The 19014-nt window shown below is 42.9% G+C and overlaps 2 protein-coding genes across 2 annotated transcripts in view; both read right to left on the reverse strand.

Annotated features, from left to right (window-relative positions):
* Positions 1 to 19014, reverse strand: part of LOC130401541 (uncharacterized) — a 191568-nt gene that overhangs the window by 17343 nt on the left and 155211 nt on the right. The gene's annotated exons all lie outside the window — the stretch shown is intronic.
* LOC130401516 (uncharacterized) lies at positions 15540 to 16696 on the reverse strand. Its single transcript, XM_056605323.1, has 2 exons — positions 16060 to 16696; positions 15540 to 15953 (listed from the first exon to the last, which is right to left on the reverse strand). Exons 1-2 carry the CDS (start codon positions 16693 to 16695, stop codon positions 15540 to 15542), a joined length of 1050 nt encoding a protein of 349 aa, XP_056461298.1. The 5' UTR covers position 16696.

A 19014-nucleotide genomic window follows, 5' to 3' on the forward strand; every position in this document is an offset into this window, starting at 1 on the left:
CACCACCACCACTACACCACCACTAACCCTTACCCACCACCACTACACCACCACTAACCCTTACACCCCCACTACACCACCACTAACCCTTACACCACCACCACTACACCACCACTAACCCTTACACCACCACCATTACACCCACCACTAACCCTTACACCACCACCACCACACACCACCACTAACCCTGACACCACACCCTACACCACCACTAACCCTTACCACCACCACCATTACACCACACTAACCCTTACACCACCACCACTAACTTACACCCCACATTACACCACCACTAACCTTACACACCACCACTACACCACCACTAACCCTTACACCACCCACCATTACACCACCACTAACCCTTACACCACCACCACTACACCACACTAACCCTTACACCACCACCACTACACCACCACTAACCCTTACACCACCACCACTACCCACCACTAACCTTCACCACCACCACTACACCACCACTAACCCTTACACCACCACCACTACACCACACTAACCCTTCACCACCACCACACACACCACTAACCTTACACCACCCTAACCCTTACACCACCACCACTACACCACCACTAACCCTTACACCACCACCACTACACCACACTAACCCTTACACCACCACTAACCCTTACACCACCACCACTACACCACCACTAACCCTTACACCACCACCACTACACCACCACTAACCCTTACACCACCACCATTACACCACCACTAACCCTTACACCACCACCACTACACCACCACTAACCCTTACACCACCACCACTACACCACCACTAACCCTTACACCCCACCACTACACCACCACTAACCCTCGCACCACCACCACTACACCACCACTAACCCTTACACCACCACCACTACCCACCACTAACCCTTACACCACCACCACTACACCACCACTAACCCTTACACCACCACCACTACACCACCACTAACCCTTACACCACCACCACTACACCAACACCCCTTACACACCACCACTACACCACCACTAACCCTTACACCACCACACCACACCCACTAACCCTTACACCACCACCACACACCACCACTAACCCTTACACCACCACCACTACACCACCACTAACCACACCACCACCACTCACCACCACTAACCCTTATACCACCACCACACACCACCACTACAACCACCACTAACCCTTACACCACCACCACTACACCCCCTAACCACACCCCACTACACCACCACTAACCCTTACACCACCACCATACACCACCACTAACCCTAGTTAGTAAGGGGCGAGGTGTCCCGCCCCTTTTGTTTTCTACAACCGACACAGAGAGGCTGAGGACCCCCCCACCCCCTACCCAGACCCCCGGGAGGAGGTCCTCCTGGGTGAAGGAGGACCAGAAGGTGTGGAGGTGTGTCAGTGTGTCTGAGGACCCTCCTCACCTGGGGACACTCTGTAGAAGGACAGAGAGCCAGCAGGCCGGTCCAGATACACTCCTACTCTGGTGGAGCCAGCGGGGGGGAGGGGAGGACTGTCTCTGTACCGTTGTACCAGGCAGAGTAACCATCATCATAACAATCAAGACTCCAGGACTTGTTGTTCAGTCCAAGCCCGCTGTCATCACCCCCTCCTCTCCTTGTGATTCCTCTGTATGTCACTCCTATAACAACCCCTCCTTCCCACTCTACCTCCCAGTAACAGCGGCCAGTCAGAGCCTCTCTACCCAACACCTGCTCCCAGTAGTCAAATCTGTCTGGGTGATCCGGATACGACTGGTCCTCTCCAACCCACGTCACCTTCCTGTTGTCCTCAGACAGAGAGAGGAGTCTGCCGGCCGTGTTGGGGTCCAGTGTGAGGTCACAGGCATCTGAGGGAGAACCAGACATGATGAGCTGCTGAACCGCTCTTCATCATCATCATCATCATCACTAGTACTGTTCTCCTGTGCTCTGTGTACATATTAGAGATGCGCGGTTGGCGGTTGCAACCGCGGACTCCGCGGTTAAACCGCGGATCCGCGTTAAACCGCGGATCGGCGGGTGATGTGACAAAAAATAATATTTTTAAATTCGGGCGGTTGGCGGTTTAACCAACGAAATTCAAATATATACACATTGTAAATGTCGTTACCTACTTCCAAGCACATTTTGAAATAATCCAATTCTCATCAGGCAGTAAATTGGCCTCTGCCTCTGTCTCTATCACACACACACACACACACACACACACACTAACGGAAGCAAAAAAGTTTAAATTAAGTGACGATCCGTCCCATGTCGCGTCTCCAAGACCTGCAAGTTATGAGACAGCTGTCAGTATTGGAAGAAGCTTTAATCTCGTAGATGAAACTGCCTGGGTTATTTTTTCGTATAAGTTATATTTTAAAACAGCCAGTCATTGTAGCCTACCACTCGTGGAATATGGAATTTCAAAGAGATGATGGAGTGATTTGACTCAGAAGTGACATCAGGCATTGGCAGCGCGAGATGTGCAGAACAAGTTAAACTTCTAGCTCAGTAACATCAACACCTAAGAAAGAAGGTAAGAAAGATAGTCGGAAAACTTTGATTTGCAAGGCAAGCAGTGTTGGGCTTGTTACAGTAGCCTATATAGCCTTCAATGCGGTGAAATTTCGGAATTAATAGGCTCGAGTCGTGTTTCCTTAAAAGGCTATCTTTCATTTTGCAAAAAAAAAAAACACAGTAGGCTATATTACCATATTAAAATGGTGTACCAAATTGCGTTTTATTACAATGATAAAAAAGTGTAGGCCTACTAGCCTATGGTAAGGTCAGGTTTGCCGATGTGCTTGGCTATTTTAAAGTTTCTCCCTGTGCATCGATCGGAGACAGACGTCACTTCACTGATAATATTCTGGGGATAGGCTACAACATAGCCAATAGGCTTTCATACTAGGGACTTTATCCTTTAAATATCTTTGCGGCATTGGATCAGTCTCCTTTCAAGAACAGGCAAGAACTTTCTAGCCTCGCGTCAGCAGCGCATATACCTAAAAACAACAGGCGGATGGCGGGCGGGTGCGGTTTTGAAAACCGCACAATTTTTTTGAAAAAAGTCAAAAAAATTGTTGCGGATGGATGGCGGGCGGATCAAGCGTTTTGTGATGCGGTTGCGGATGAAATAATAGCCCATCCGCGCATCTCTAGAGCTTACCTCTCCCGAAATAAGTGTTTTTTGAATGACAGGGTCGTTAAGACTGACAAAAGATCTCTCACTTACACAGCACTACAAGGCTACTCTCTGCGATACTTTAACTGGAGCTGGACACTAAAAAAATGGGCAAAACGTTTTTATTCCAATTCTGAGTCTAAGTCCACAAGGATATACTCAAAAAACAGTTACAATGTTTTATTCTGCTTCTGAGCCAAGTCCAAATGGGCTTAGTAAAAAAAAACGGCCAAAAACGTTTTTATTTCCATTCTGTGCCTAAATGTGGATGGACTTAGTCTCAAAAACGGTGAAAATGTTTTTATTCTTCTTCTAGGCCCTTGTTTCCATCCTCCAGAGTGGGCAGGATGTCCTCAGAAGGTGTCCGAAAATAGTGCATGGTCGTCGGACTGACCGTCGGGGATCGGGAGGGTATGTCATGGAGGACTTTCGCACATATGCTGACGCATCAGCACCTGTGGTGAACACCTAAAAATAATGTTTAAAAATAGAAAAAAACATCAGAGATTGTGAGGCTGGGTTCCTAACATCTCCCCAAATAGTTTTCATGCAGATTCATATGATATATTTCACAATTTAAGCAAAATCAAAAATTGGTCTGCATCGTGCTTTGCTTTGTCAACAATGGCATTAACATCGGCATCAGAGCCATCCTTCAAGCATACCCTCCGCAAATGGACAGACAGGCTTGCTTGTGTTTTGAGACAGCGTGGACAGAGCAAGTAGTGCCTGTTTGCTGTTTTACTTGAATTAGAAAAAAAAGGCATTACTTAGCAGGGCATTACATACAAGGCATTACAAAGCATGGAATGTAAAAAGGAGAATGGTACTATATCAAATATTACAAAATAATAAAGTAATACCCCTATACAATTTTCAGTATGTGAAGAGAGAAAATAATTCAGATATTACTTTTTTGTAGATCATGAAGAGCTGAGTGTATTCTATATCTACAGATCATATCAACATATTTTGATAAAAAATAAAGAAAGGCTTACCTTTGATGCATTTAAGATTCTTCACCATGAAATTCCAGTATTTATAATGCCTGTTGCATAAAGCTCCTCCCCCCACAAGCTATTGTTGCAAGCTGAAAGGGGCGTGTTCTTACCTGTGTTTTTGAAGATGTGTCTCTCATTTTGGTTAAACTTCAGCAAACTTGCAGACTTTTTCCAAGATTGGCTTTTTCTCCACATTTGATTCATCATTTCAATCACACATTCCCCAAGGTCTGGAAAAGATAATAATTGTGTCTGTACATAATGGATGCATTTCATTCACACAGAGCAACTGTGGAACTGCAATGCAGTTTTGCATAATTTCTTCAAGTGAAACCAGTTTGAATGGCCCTTCCCCAAAAGATGTGAAACCAATTTGAATGGGCCATTTACAATTTCTAAAGCCACATGAATAAAGGGGTGGGGCTTCACTGCACTGGGGCTCTGTTAACCAATGAGCAAAGACTTTGGCATCAGAAATACTGGACTGATTTTGAAAGAATTCACTCTCAGAAATTTCTGAAGCAAGAAGGTTCCTGCCACTTCCCACAGAAATCTACCAGCTGAAATCTACTGAACTTCCGAAGAGCATATTCCTTGGCCATCCATTGAATCAAAAGCAATTCTAATTGCTACCTTCTACTTCTAAAGCGCTGTTATTCCTTGGCAATAGCCTGCAAAAGCAATTTTAATTGCTATTTCTGATCAAGAAGGGTTTTCTTTTCAAAAAGCCTTTCTAATTTGCTGTATTTGATTTGACCATTCTGCCCAGAGAACTAAAGCTTACATTCTTAATTTGCTAAATTTGATTTGACCATTCTGCCTAGAGAGCTAAAGCTTACATTCTTAAAGGTTATTGTTCTAATTTGTCTTTCTTCTGAACAGCCGTAATTCTTCCAGAGATTCATCTTCACTCACTGTCTCATCTTAAGAAATGGCTGGGAAAAGTAAGTAATATTTAATGCCTCTGTTATATATATATATAGTAATTGCTCATGAAGTATTACCATGTTTTAAATGTTTTGTTGTGATGACTTCTGAATGAACGTATTTCTTTTCTATTACCAGGAAATCTGCAGCTGCACATAGACACTATCTACTCTGTCCAGTTTGTTTGAGGACCCAAGAGTCTCTATCCTGTCACCTGCGCAGAGTCTGCATGAAGGATAAGACACCACCACAGATCCTAGAGGTGGTTGAAAAGGCCAAGAAAGATGTGTGTGACCTCCTGAAGAATGGACGGGCTTTTAGTTATGCAGTCCTGAAGCAAATCGTCTCATCACCAAATCCATCGAAGGATTGATTGAGGAGCTGAAATACCATCACTTGTTTGTGACAGGAGTCCCTCCTCCTCTGCCCATTGGTAATCCAAGGTTGGTCACCGAAACCCTTTCTGAATGCCCTGGGGAGGCACCCGGAGAGACAGAGCCATCTGATGTGGAATCTTGCGGCAGCAATGAGCTTTTTCAATGTAGACAAGAGAAAACGTATACCAAGACAAAATGTGAAAGCGAAGGATTTAGGCATTTTGAAAAAGCATTCAGCAGATCATCCATTGCTCAAGCGCTTTGCCGACTACCTAAAGAATGATTACGAAAATGCAAAGTACCAACAGGAGGTTGACACTGTTTCCCGGTACCTGTATTTTGCTGATCCTACGGAACCATCTTTGAAGTTTGTCAATGACAGAGAGAAGCTCAGAGACTTCCTGGGTCAACAGGCTAAGGCAGGGTATAAGGCACAAACATCAGGAAATTACATCAAGTGCTTGAAAAGGTTCTTGGAGTTCCACTTGACAAGGACCGGCTTGAGACAGGATGACAGGGAGCTCTACAAGCAGTGCACGTTATATTTGAGTTTTTTAACTTCTTCACAGAGTGTCCTCTCTAAGCAAGCGAGCAAAGAAATTGTGCAAAAGAGGCATGCCTTGTTGTTTGACAAAAGTCAACCCACACCTCGTGAATGCTTGGCTGTTCTTGATAAAGGTGAAGGTGACTTAGTGAAAATCATGAATCAACTTGATGACAGTTCTTCTTCCTCCCTGAGTAGGACTGAGTGCATATTTGTGCTATACTATCTTGAGGCAATTGTCAACTATAGACACTGCCAACGGCCATGTGTGGTGCAGAGCATGAAGGTGAGTGTTACTGCTCTATTGTGCTCTTGTGCTCTATTGATAAATTTACCCTGACATTTTAGCCTTACATTTCCTAATCAATGGCATATCCTTTTTTGTTACAGGTCAAGGAATGGCTTGAACGGAACACGCAGATGATGATTCAATCGTTTTTGTAAAGGACCACAAGACGGCTGCACATTTTGTGGTCTCAATTGTCCTGTCCAAGAAGGAGGAGGCGTGGTTTGAGAAATATTACAACAAAGTGCGGCCACAGCTCCTTGCTGGCGAAAGGAAACGTAAGCGAGATGAGCAGGATGAAAGGATGGAGATGATTTTTTCTTTGTGTCCTCCCGCGGTAAGCCAATTTACAATGCAGCTGGTGATCTGATAAAGCTCCAGCAAAAGTGCAACGTCCCCCAGGTGAGCAGCCAGGTTGTACGGAGGGTATTTGAGACAGCAGCTAACCGCCTGGATGACCCTCAGAAGAAAGCAGTTTCTGACTACCTGGGATGAGGACTCCAAATCGTACCATGACCCGTTTGGTGAGATGTTTCATATGTTTTTTAGTGGAACAATTCTTGGCATGTATGGATAAACTTTCTGAATATGATGCGTGGCCTTTGACCTTTGGGGGGGTGGTGGGGCGGCGGGTGACTCCTAAAGCTTACAGGGCATCTGCCTTCAGAGACACATATGACATGTCCCTGTTTGGTGAAATGTTTCATCTGTGTGTTGTTTGTGCTGATGGCTCTTTAAAGGATAGGGATGAGGACTCCAAAAGCGGGAAATGACCCATTTTGGTGAAATGTTTCATGTGTTTTTTAGTGCTGATTTTTGTTTTTGTTGTGTAGCTGTTTTGCAACTTGTTCTAGCTTGTGTAACTTAAATTGAGGTTCTGTGGTGATATCCTGTTTCTTATCTTTAGAGATATATCAATTAAAAATCGTATTCATTCTAGAGGACTGCTGAGGTTTCTCTCATTTTGGTAAACTTCAACACACTTGCAGACTTTTTCCAAGATTGGCTTTTTTCCAAAGACAGAGATACACTTTCAAGATATTTTATTAACATTTGCACTTCACATTTTGATTCATCATTTCAATCACACATTCCCCAAGGTCTGGAAAATAATAATGTGTCTGTACATAAATGGATGCATTTCATTCACACACAGAGCACTGTGGAACTGCAATGCATTTTTGGATAATTTCTTCAAGTGAAACCAGTTTGACTGGTCCTTCCACAAAAGATGTGAAACCAATTTGAATGGCCCATTTACATTTCTGAAGCAGCACATGACTAAAGGGGTGGGGCTTAGTGTATTCTCCAACCGCACCACCAGTCCGATTAGGGCACCCGTTTCGGCCTCAGACGCGACGTTGTCCCCTGCTCTGGAGCTCCGGGAAGACTTCCAGACCGTTGGCGACCAACCGCACCACTCAGTCCGATTAGGGGACCCATTTCGGAATTTGAGTTTATCTGAATATAGGGGTGGGGTGAAAACTGAGGCCCCTCTCCAGCAGCTGAGTTTCCGTTTCTGACAGATGGAAGATGGTGATAGGTTCAGAATGTTAGATCCTGGGGACGGGGGTGTCCCTGTTGGGACTTAGTCCCCGCCCGAAGTTTAACTGATCCAGCCTGTGAAGATGAATGGCACCTTCATTGTTTTAAACCATGTTTTAAAAGATGCACATATCCTTCTGGCTGTTACCGTAATAGTCTGCAGCTGTGGCTCATAGGCTAATTGAGCCACACCCATTCTGGTGCTCCTTAAGAAGGCCAGGGTTTTAGACTGGAGGAGGCTTGAGTTGTGCAAGTGACTCGACGGTTGTGCTATGTGTTTAAAGTAAAAATATGCTTTTTAACAACAACCTTGTGCGTCGAGAAAACTCTTTTTCACATTTGTGGCAGTGGTGGGATGATTCCTCTAGCTGAGTGGAGGGGACCCACATTTCGGAAAATATTGTTCGAGGAGCTTCATGGTGGAAGCCGCAGGGAAGGGTGAGCAGGTAGACGAAGAGACCTGCTGGGAGGGGAGATCACTGGTGGAGTTGAACTGCTGTCCTTTGGGTTGGCCAATGCCTGAAGGAGGAATAGCTCGGGAACTCCTTGTTGCTGACGTGGAGCCATGTGGGAGCTATTGCCAAGCCTTAGCAGAACAGCAGTGGCGGAGGACAGTAATGGCTGAGGACTTCCTGATGACATCCCGTGGAGGACCAGTCTGCAGCCCAGGGAAAGTGCTCAGAGGCCAAGTTATTTGCTGGAACTGCAGAGGCCTGAGCGGATTTGCAGGTGGTCTGGAGGTCTGGATGGAGGAAGTCTCAGAGCTGGGCCTGTGTACTGTGAAGAGTGCAGTGTTTGGCCAGAAGGAGTGATCTTGGAATGAAGATTGGCGGTCACCAGAGAGACTCTTGAACTGTTTATTTAACACAAATTACTTGCACAATATTTACCTTTTTTTATCTACTGCGCTTGGAACCGTGTTTGCAAGCTTAAAAGAGGGGGAAGGAGATGTGAATGGCATCTTCACTGTTTTAAACCATGTTTTAAAAGATGCACATATTCCTGTCTGGCTGTTAGCCATAATAGTCTAATGGCTAATTGAGCCACACCCATTCTGGTGCTCCTTAAGAAGCCAGAGTTTTAGGCCCCGTTTACACAAGGACGCTTGCGGGTGAAAACGACAAAATATTTTCTCGGAAGTGCCTTTCGTTTAGACGGTGACAGCGTTTTTGGGCATGAAAACGCATAAATCTGAAACCACCCTCCAGGGTGAAAAAGTTGAATACGCTCCGCCTTAGCGTTTCCGTCTAAACGGCCAAGACGCAAAACACTGCTCAGATCTGCTCACGTCGCGTACGCGTTTACGTCACATACATGTGCCAGTACAACAAACATGTCAATTATTCCCATGCGTCGACCTTCAAGCTGCTCTGGCAGCTCTACAAGCATACAGAGTATTTCCACGAAATTTACAGGATATTTACAGATAGTATTACTGAACAGAGAAGGACTTTTTGGTTTTGGCGACACGGATAAGAGAAGGAAGATTCTACGCATGCGTTCAGACATGGCTCAGAACACTTTTGCGTCACCGTATGCACGCAGATTTCCTCTCCTCTAAACGCGGAATAAAAGTGAAGACTCAACGCCACTTTTGCGTCTTCTGTTCAGACAGTCATCGTGTAACGTAGCCTTAGAATTGAGGGAGGCTTGAGTTGTGCAAGTGACTCGACGGTTGTGCTATGTGTTAAGTAAAAATATGCTTTTTAACAACAACCATGTGCGTCGAGGAAACTCTTTTTTCCCACAGCCAATGTTGAAGTGCGTGTGATGCAGTGTCTGCTGTCCAATGTATGTCGTCATGAGTTGTGTGAAATTCAGAATGGTGTATTTCGAAAGTGTGTATTTTATAGTGATGAATGAATTAAGGCGTGTTAATAGGGTCTGATGTGGTGCAGATAAATTACGTGAGAAATTAATGAGGGTTGTTTATGCCAACCGATAAAACAATGAGTTTGGTGTCCGGTCTGGGAGACGTGTGTCTAAGTAGGACGGCTGTCATGTGTCTGAGCGTAGCTCCTGGGAAACATTGTATCTAGTCCAGTTTTTACTTTTGGGATACGGGCTGAATTCGAATCGCCCATGATGATTATGGATTTTCTATCGGGAGGGACCACATAGTGGCTTTGCGATTCGTGTAGGGGTGTATGCGGGGCTGGTGATAGAAGAACTGAGTAGTGAGGAGAGGAGGGGAAGGAGAGATGGAGCCTGGTGACTCGGATCTTCCCTTGCTAGGGCAGGTGTAACATCCGCAGATGATCGGAGGAGGCGTGGGAGGGCAAGGGTGAATTCAGCGCAAAAGGTGAATGGGTTTGCCTCTTCTCTTCCTAACCCTTTTCTTTTCTTCCTGCTATTGTTTTTAGAGTGTTTAAGATGTTTTTTAATATGCCCTGAAATCTGATTTGTAGCTGTGGAACACTGCCGTCTATGTCTGAATGTCACCCAGTGTTTTGATGAAATAAATGAATTAAATAATAGCAAAGTAATGCATATTTATACATTTTAAGTATTAAAACAAACTTCTTGGCCTTGTTTATTTTGTCTGAAATAGAATGCTAAAATGTTAATGAGAGAAAAACACTCATACTTACATTATAAGATTCTTAACCTTTAATAACAACAAAGAACCACCTTTTCCGTCCCTAGGGGTCATCTCATGGCTTAAAAACATCCAAATCCTGGAGAATTTTGAAGTCCAATGTCCCTTTTTTTTTTTTTGTCTTAACACAGTGTACATGTCTAGGAGTGTAATTTCAATGTGTTTGAACATGTGTGAGAAGGTGAAATCCTTCCCCTTCTCAGTCTGCATTAGAGAAATTATTATTATATTGTGTGTATATGTGTGTGTGTAGTATATATATATATATATATATTAGAGCTGTCAGTTAACGTGTTATTAACGGCGTTAACCACAAACCAATTTTAACGGCGTTAAAATTTTATCGCGCGATTAACGCAATTATTTTCTTGAAAAATTATTATTTTTATTTTTTATTTATCAAAACGAAGAAGCAGTAGCCTGACTGCTATGTTCAAATTACATTTTTCAAAGCAGTCGTTTAATTGCACTATAGGCTCTTTTTTATCGTCCTGTTTTGATCAGTATATGCCAATGTTGTCAATAAAAATCTTTTTGCACAGGCAAGCCGATGCACTTCACCATGTTTGATAAGAGAATTAAATGAGAAGAATTATGGGACAAAAATCAGGGATAGAAAAAATAATTTGTGATTAATCGTGATTACTATGACATTAATGCGATTAATCACGATTAAATATTTTAATCGCTTGAAAGCTCTAATATATGTATATAATATATTATGCGCTGTCAAGCGATTAAAATATTTAATCGTGATTAATCGCATTAATGTCATAGTTAACTCACGATTAATCACAAATTATTTTTCTATGCTAAATATCCCTTGATTATTTTCCCATAATTCTTCTCATTTTAATTCTCTTATCAACATGGTGAAGTGCATCGGCTTGCCTTGTGCAAAAGATTTTTTTGATAACATTGGCATATACTGATCAAACAGGACGATACAAAAGCCTATAGTGCAATTAAACGACTGCTTTGAACAATGTAATTTGAACATAGCAGTCAGGCTACTGCTTCTTCGTTTTGATAAATAAAAAATAAAAATAATAATAATTTTTTCAAGAAAATAATTGCGTTAATCGCGCTAAAATTGTTAACGCCGTTAAAATTGGTTTGTGTTAACGCCGTTAATACACGTTTAACTGACAGCTCTAATATATATATATATATACACACACACATATACACACAATATAATAATAATTTCTCTAATGCAAGACTGAGAAGGGGAAGGATTTCACCTTCTCACACATGTTCAAACACATTGAAATTACCACTCCTAGACATGTACACTGTGTTTAAGACAAAAAAAAAAGGGACATTGGACTTCAAAATTCTCCAGGATTTGGATGTTTTTAAGCCATGAGATGACCCCTAGGGACGCTGAAAAGGTGGTTCTTTGTTGTTATTAAAGGTTAAGAATCTTTATAATGTAAAGATATGAGTGTTTTCTCTCAGTTAACATTTTAGCCATTCTATTTCAGACAAAATAAACAAGGCCAAGAAGTTTTGTTTTAATACTTAAAATGTAATAAATATGCATTACTTTGCTATTATTTATTCATTTATTTCATCAAACACTGGGTGACATTCAGACATAGACGGCAGTGTTCCACAGCTACAAATCAGATTTCAGGGCATATTAAAAAACATCTTAAACACTCTAAAAACAATAGCAGGAAGAAAAGAAAGGGTTAGGAAAGAAGAGGCAAACCCATTCACCTTTTGCGCTGAATTCACCCTTGCCCTCCCACGCCTCCTCCGATCACTCCTGCGGATGTTACACCTGCCCTAGCAAGGGAAGATCCGAGTCATCAGGCTCCATCTTCTCCTTCCCCCTCCTCTTCCTCACTACTCAGTTCTTCTTATCACCAGCCCCGCATACACCCCTACACGAATCGCAAAGCCACTATGTGGTCCCTCCCGATTAGAAAATCCATAATCATCATGGGCGATTCGAATTCAGCCCGTATCCCAAAAGTAAAACTGGACTAGATACAATGTTTCCCAGGAGCTACTCAGACACATGACAGCCGTCCTACTTAGACACACGTCTCCCAGACCGGACACCAAACTCATTGTTTTATCGGTTGGCATAAACAACCCTCATTAATTTCTCACGTAATTTATCTGCACCACATCAGACCCTATTAACACGCCTTAATTCATTCATCACTATAAAATACACACTTTTCGAAATACACCATTCTGAATTTCACACAACTCATGACGACATACATTGGACAGCAGACACTGCATCACACGCACTTCAACATTGGCTGTGGGAAAAAGAGTTTCCTCGACGCACATGGTTGTTGTTAAAAGCATATTTTTACTTAACACATAGCACAACCGTCGAGTCACTTGCACAACTCAAGCCTCCCTCAATTCTAAGGCTACGTTTACACGATGACTGTCTGAACAGAAGACGCAAAAGTGGCGTTGAGTCTTCACTTTTTATTCCGCGTTTAGAGGAGAGGAAATCTGCGTGCATACTGACGCAAAAGTGTCTGAGCCATGTCTGAACGCATGCGTAGAATCTTCCTTCTCTTATCCGTGTCGCCAAAAACCAAAAAGATCCTTCTCTGTTCAGTAATACTATCTGTAAATATCCTGTACATTTCGTGGAAATACTCCTGTATGCTTGTTAGAGCTGCCAGAGCAGCTTGAAGGTCCGACGCATGGAAATAATCTGACATTTTTGACATTTGTTTACTGGACCACATGTATGTGACGTAAACGCGTACGCGACGTGAGCAGATCTGAGCAGTGTTTTGCGTCTTGGCCGTTTAGACGGAAACGCTAAGGCGGAGCGTATTCAACTTTTCCACCCTGGAGGGTGGTTTCAGATTTATGCGTTTTCATGCCCAAAAACGCTGTCACCGTCTAAACGAAAGGCACTTCCGATAAAATTTTGTCGTTTTCACCCGCAAGCGTCCTTGTGTAAACGGGGCCTAAAACTCTGGCCTTCTTAAGGAGCACCAGAATGGGTGTGGCTCAATTAGCCTATTAGACTATTATGGCTAACAGCCAGACAGGATATGTGCATCTTTTAAAAAGGTTTAAAACAGTGAAGATGCCATTCACATCTCCTTCCCCCTCTTTTAAGCTTGCAAACACGGTTCCAAGCGCAGTAGATAAAAAAAGGTAAAATATTGTGCAAGTAATTTGTGTTAAAAACAGTTCAAAGAGTCTCTCTGGTGACCGCCAATCTTCATTCCAAGATCACTCCTTCTTGGCCAAACACTGCACTCTTCACAGTACACAGGCCCAGCTCTGAGACTTCCTCCATCCAGACCTCCAGACCACCTGCAAAATCCGCTCAGGCCTCTGCAGTTCCAGCAATAACTTGGCCTCTGAGCACTTTCCCTGGGCTGCAGACTGGTCCTCCACGGGATGTCATCAGGAAGTCCTCAGCCATTACTGTCCTCCGCCACTGCTGTTCTGTTAAGGCTTGGCAATAGCTCCCCACATGGCTCACGTCAGCAACAAGGAGTTCCCAGCTATTCCTCCTTCAGGCATTGGCCAACCCAAAGGACAGCAGTTCAACTCCACCAGTGATCTCCCCTCCCAGCAGGTCTCTTCGTCTACCTGCTCACCCTTCCCTGCGGCTTCCACCATGAAGCTCCTCAACAATATTTTCCGAAATGTGGGTCCCCTCCACTCAGCTAGAGGAATCATCCCACCACTGCCACCAATGTGAAAAAGAGTTTTCTCGACGCACAAGGTTGTTGTTAAAAAGCATATTTTTACTTTAAACACATAGCACAACCGTCGAGTCACTTGCACAACTCAAGCCTCCCTCCAGTCTAAAACTCTGGCCTTCTTAAGGAGCACCAGAATGGTGTGGCTCAATTAGCCTATGAGCCACAGCTGCAGACTATTACGGCTAACAGCCAGACAGGAATGTGCATCTTTTAAAACATGGTTTAAAACAATGAAGGTGCCATTCACATCTTCACAGGCTGGATCAGTTAAACTTTGGGCGGGGACTAAGTCCCAACAGGGACACCCCCGTCCCCAGGAATCTAACATTCTGAACCTATCCACCATCTTCCATCTGTCAGAAACGGAAACTCAGCTGCTGGAGAGGGGCCTCAGTTTCACCCCCACCCCTCATATTTCAGATAAACTCAAATTCCGAATGGGTCCCCTAATCGACTGAGTGGTGCGGTTGGTCGCCAACGGTCTGGAAGTCTTCCCGGAGCTCCAGAGCAGCGGGACAACGTCGCGTCTGAGGCCGAAACGGGTGCCCTAATCGGACTGAGTGGTGCGGTTGGAGAATACACTAAGCCCCACCCCTTTAGTCATGTGCTGCTTCAGAAATTGTAAATGGGCCATTCAAATTGGTTTCACATCTTTTGTGGAAGGACCAGTCAAACTGGTTTCACTTGAAGAAATTATCCAAAAATGCATTGCAGTTCCACAGTTGCTCTGTGTGTGAATGAATGCATCCATTTATGTACAGACACAATTATTATTTTCCAGACCTTGGGGAATGTGTGATTGAAATGATGAATCAAAATGTGAAGTGCAAATGTTAATAAAATATCTTGAAAGTGTATCTCTGTCTTTGGAAAAAAAGCCAATCTTGGAAAAAGTCTGCAAGTGTGTTGAAGTTTACCAAAATGAGAGAAACCTCAGCAGTCCTCTAGAATGAATAAGATTTTTAATTGATATATCTCTAAAGATAAGAAACAGGATATCACCACAGAACCTCAATTTAAGTTACACAAGCTAGAACAAGTTGCAAAACAGCTACACAACAAAACAAAAATCAGCACTAAAAACACATGAAACATTTCACCAAAATGGGTAATTTCACGCTTTTGGAGTCCTCATCCCCATCCTTTAAAGAGCCATCAGCACAAACAAACACACAGATGAAACATTTCACCAAACAGGGACATGTCATATGTGTCTCTGAAGGCAGATGCCCTGTAAGCTTTAGGAGTCACCCGCCGCCCCACCACCCCCCAAAGGTCAAAGGCCACGCATCATATTCAGAAAGTTTATCCATACATGCCAAGAATTGTTCCACTAAAAAACATATGAAACATCTCACCAAACGGGTCATGGTACGATTTTGGAGTCCTCATCCCAGGTAGTCAAAACTGCTTTCTTCTGAGGGTCATCCAGGCGGTTAGCTGCTGTCTCAAATACCCTCCGTACAACCTGGCTGCTCACCTGGGGGACGTTGCACTTTTGCTGGAGCTTTATCAGATCACCAGCTGCATTGTAAATTGGCTTACCGCGGGAGGACACAAAGAAAAAATCATCTCCATCCTTTTCATCCTGCTCATCTCGCTTACGTTTCCTTTCGCCAGCAAGGAGCTGTGGCCGCACTTTGTTGTAATATTTCTCAAACCACGCCTCCTCCTTCTTGGACAGGACAATTGAGACCACAAAATGTGCAGCCGTCTTGTGGTCCTTTACAAAAACGATTGAATCATCATCTGCGTGTTTCCGTTCAAGCCATTCCTTGACCTGTAACAAAAAAGGATATGCCATTGATTAGGAAATGTAAGGCTAAAATGTCAGGGTAAATTTATCAATAGAGCACATAAGAGCACAATAGAGCAGTAACACTCACCTTCATGCTCTGCACCACACATGGCCGTTGGCAGTGTCTTAGTATGACAATTGCCTCAAGATAGTATAGCACAAATATGCACTCAGTCCTACTCAGGGAGGAAGAAGAACTGTCATCAAGTTGATTCATGATTTTCACTAAGTCACCTTCACCTTTATCAAGAACAGCCAAGCATTCACGAGGTGTGGGTTGACTTTTGTCAAACAACAAGGCATGCCTCTTTTGCACAATTTCTTTGCTCGCTTGCTTAGAGAGGACACTCTGTGAAGAAGTTAAAAAACTCAAATATAACGTGCACTGCTTGTAGAGCTCCCTGTCATCCTGTCTCAAGCCGGTCCTTGTCAAGTGGAACTCCAAGAACCTTTTCAAGCACTTGATGTAATTTCCTGATGTTTGTGCCTTATACCCTGCCTTAGCCTGTTGACCCAGGAAGTCTCTGAGCTTCTCTCTGTCATTGACAAACTTCAAAGATGGTTCCGTAGGATCAGCAAAATACAGGTACCGGGAAACAGTGTCAACCTCCTGTTGGTACTTTGCATTTTCGTAATCATTCTTTAGGTAGTCGGCAAAGCGCTTGAGCAATGGATGATCTGCTGAATGCTTTTTCAAAATGCCTAAATCCTTCGCTTTCACCATTTTGTCTTGGTATACGTTTTCTCTTGCTACATTGAAAAAGCTCATTGCTGCCGCAAGATTCCACATCAGATGGCTCTGTCTCTCCGGGTGCCTCCCCAGGGCATTCAGAAAGGGTTTCGGTGACCAACCTTGGATTACCAATGGGCAGAGGAGGAGGGACTCCTGTCACAAACAAGTGATGGTATTTCAGCTCCTCAATCAATCCTTCGATTGGATTTGGTGATGAGACGATTTGCTTCAGGACTGCATAACTAAAAGCCCGTCCATTCTTCAGGAGGTCACACACATCTTTCTTGGCCTTTTCAACCACCTCTAGGATCTGTGGTGGTGTCTTATCCTTCATGCAGACTCTGCGCAGGTGACAGGATAGAGACTCTTGGGTCCTCAAACAAACTGGACAGAGATAGTGTCTATGTGCAGCTGCAGATTTCCTGGTAATAGAAAAGAAATACGTTCATTCAGAAGTCATCACAACAAAACATTTAAAACATGGTAATACTTCATGAGCAATTACACTATATATATATATATATATATATATATATATATATATATATATATATATATATATATATAATAAACAGAGGCATTAAATATTACTTACTTTTCCCCAGCCATTTCTTAAGATGAGACAGTGAGTGAAGATGAATCTCTGGAAGAATTACGGCTGTTCAGAAGAAAGACAAATTAGAACAATAACCTTTAAGAATGTAAGCTTTAGCTCTCTAGGCAGAATGGTCAAATCAAATTTAGCAAATTAAGAATGTAAGCTTTAGTTCTCTAGGCAGAATGGTCAAATCAAATATAGCAAATTAAAAAGGCTTTTTGAAGAGAAACCCTTCTTGATCAGAAAGCAATTAAAATTGCTTTTAAAGGCTATTGCCAAGGAATAACAGCGCTTTAGAAGTAGAAGGTAGCAATTAGAATTGCTTTTGATTCAATGGATGGCCAAGGAATATGCTCTTCGGAAGTTCAGTAGATTTCAGCTGGTAGATTTCTGTGGGAAGTGGCAGGAACCTTCTTGCTTCAGAAATTTCTGAGAGTGAATTCTTTCAAAATCAGTCCAGTATTTATGATGCCAAAGTCTTTGCTCATTGGTTAACAGAGCCCCAGTGCAGTGAAGCCCCACCCCTTTATTCATGTGCTGCTTTAGAAATTGTAAATGGCCCATTCAAATTGGTTTCACATCTTTTGGGGAAGGGCCATTCAAACTGGTTTCACTTGAAGAAATTATGCAAAACTGCCTTGCAGTTCCACAGTTGCTCTGTGTGTGAATGAAATGCATCCATTTATGTACAGACACAATTATTATCTTTTCCAGACCTTGGGGAATGTGTGATTGAAATGATGAATCAAATGTGGAGAAAAAGCCAATCTTGGAAAAAGTCTGCAAGTTTGCTGAAGTTTAACCAAAATGAGATACACATCTTCAAAAACACAGGTAAGAACACGCCCCTTTCAGCTTGCAACAATAGCTTGTGGGGGGAGGAGCTTTATGCAACAGGCATTATAAATACTGGAATTTCATGGTGAAGAATCTTAAATGCATCAAAGGTAAGCCTTTCTTTTATTTTTTATCAAAATATGTTGATATGATCTGTAGATATAGAATACACTCAGCTCTTCATGATCTACAAAAAAGTAATATCTGAATTATTTTCTCTCTTCACATACTGAAAATTGTATAGGGGTATTACTTTATTATTTTGTAATATTTGATATAGTACCATTCTCCTTTTTACATTCCATGCTTTGTAATGCCTTGTATGTAATGCCCTGCTAAGTAATGCCTTTTTTTTCTAATTCAAGTAAAACAGCAAACAGGCACTACTTGCTCTGTCCACGCTGTCTCAAAACACAAGCAAGCCTGTCTGTCCATTTGCGGAGGGTATGCTTGAAGGATGGCTCTGATGCCGATGTTAATGCCATTGTTGACAAAGCAAAGCACGATGCAGACCAATTTTTGATTTTGCTTAAATTGTGAAATATATCATATGAATCTGCATGAAAACTATTTGGGGAGATGTTAGGAACCCAGCCTCACAATCTCTGATGTTTTTTTCTATTTTTAAACATTATTTTTAGGTGTTCACCACAGGTGCTGATGCGTCAGCATATGTGCGAAAGTCCTCCATGACATACCCTCCCGATCCCCGACGGTCAGTCCGACGACCATGCACTATTTTCGGACACCTTCTGAGGACATCCTGCCCACTCTGGAGGATGGAAACAAGGGCCTAGAAGAAGAATAAACATTTTCACCGTTTTTGAGACTAAGTCCATCCACATTTAGGCACAGAATGGAAATAAAAACGTTTT

Source organism: Gadus chalcogrammus, chromosome 13, assembly GCF_026213295.1.
Source record: "Gadus chalcogrammus isolate NIFS_2021 chromosome 13, NIFS_Gcha_1.0, whole genome shotgun sequence".
NCBI lineage: Eukaryota > Metazoa > Chordata > Actinopteri > Gadiformes > Gadidae > Gadus > Gadus chalcogrammus.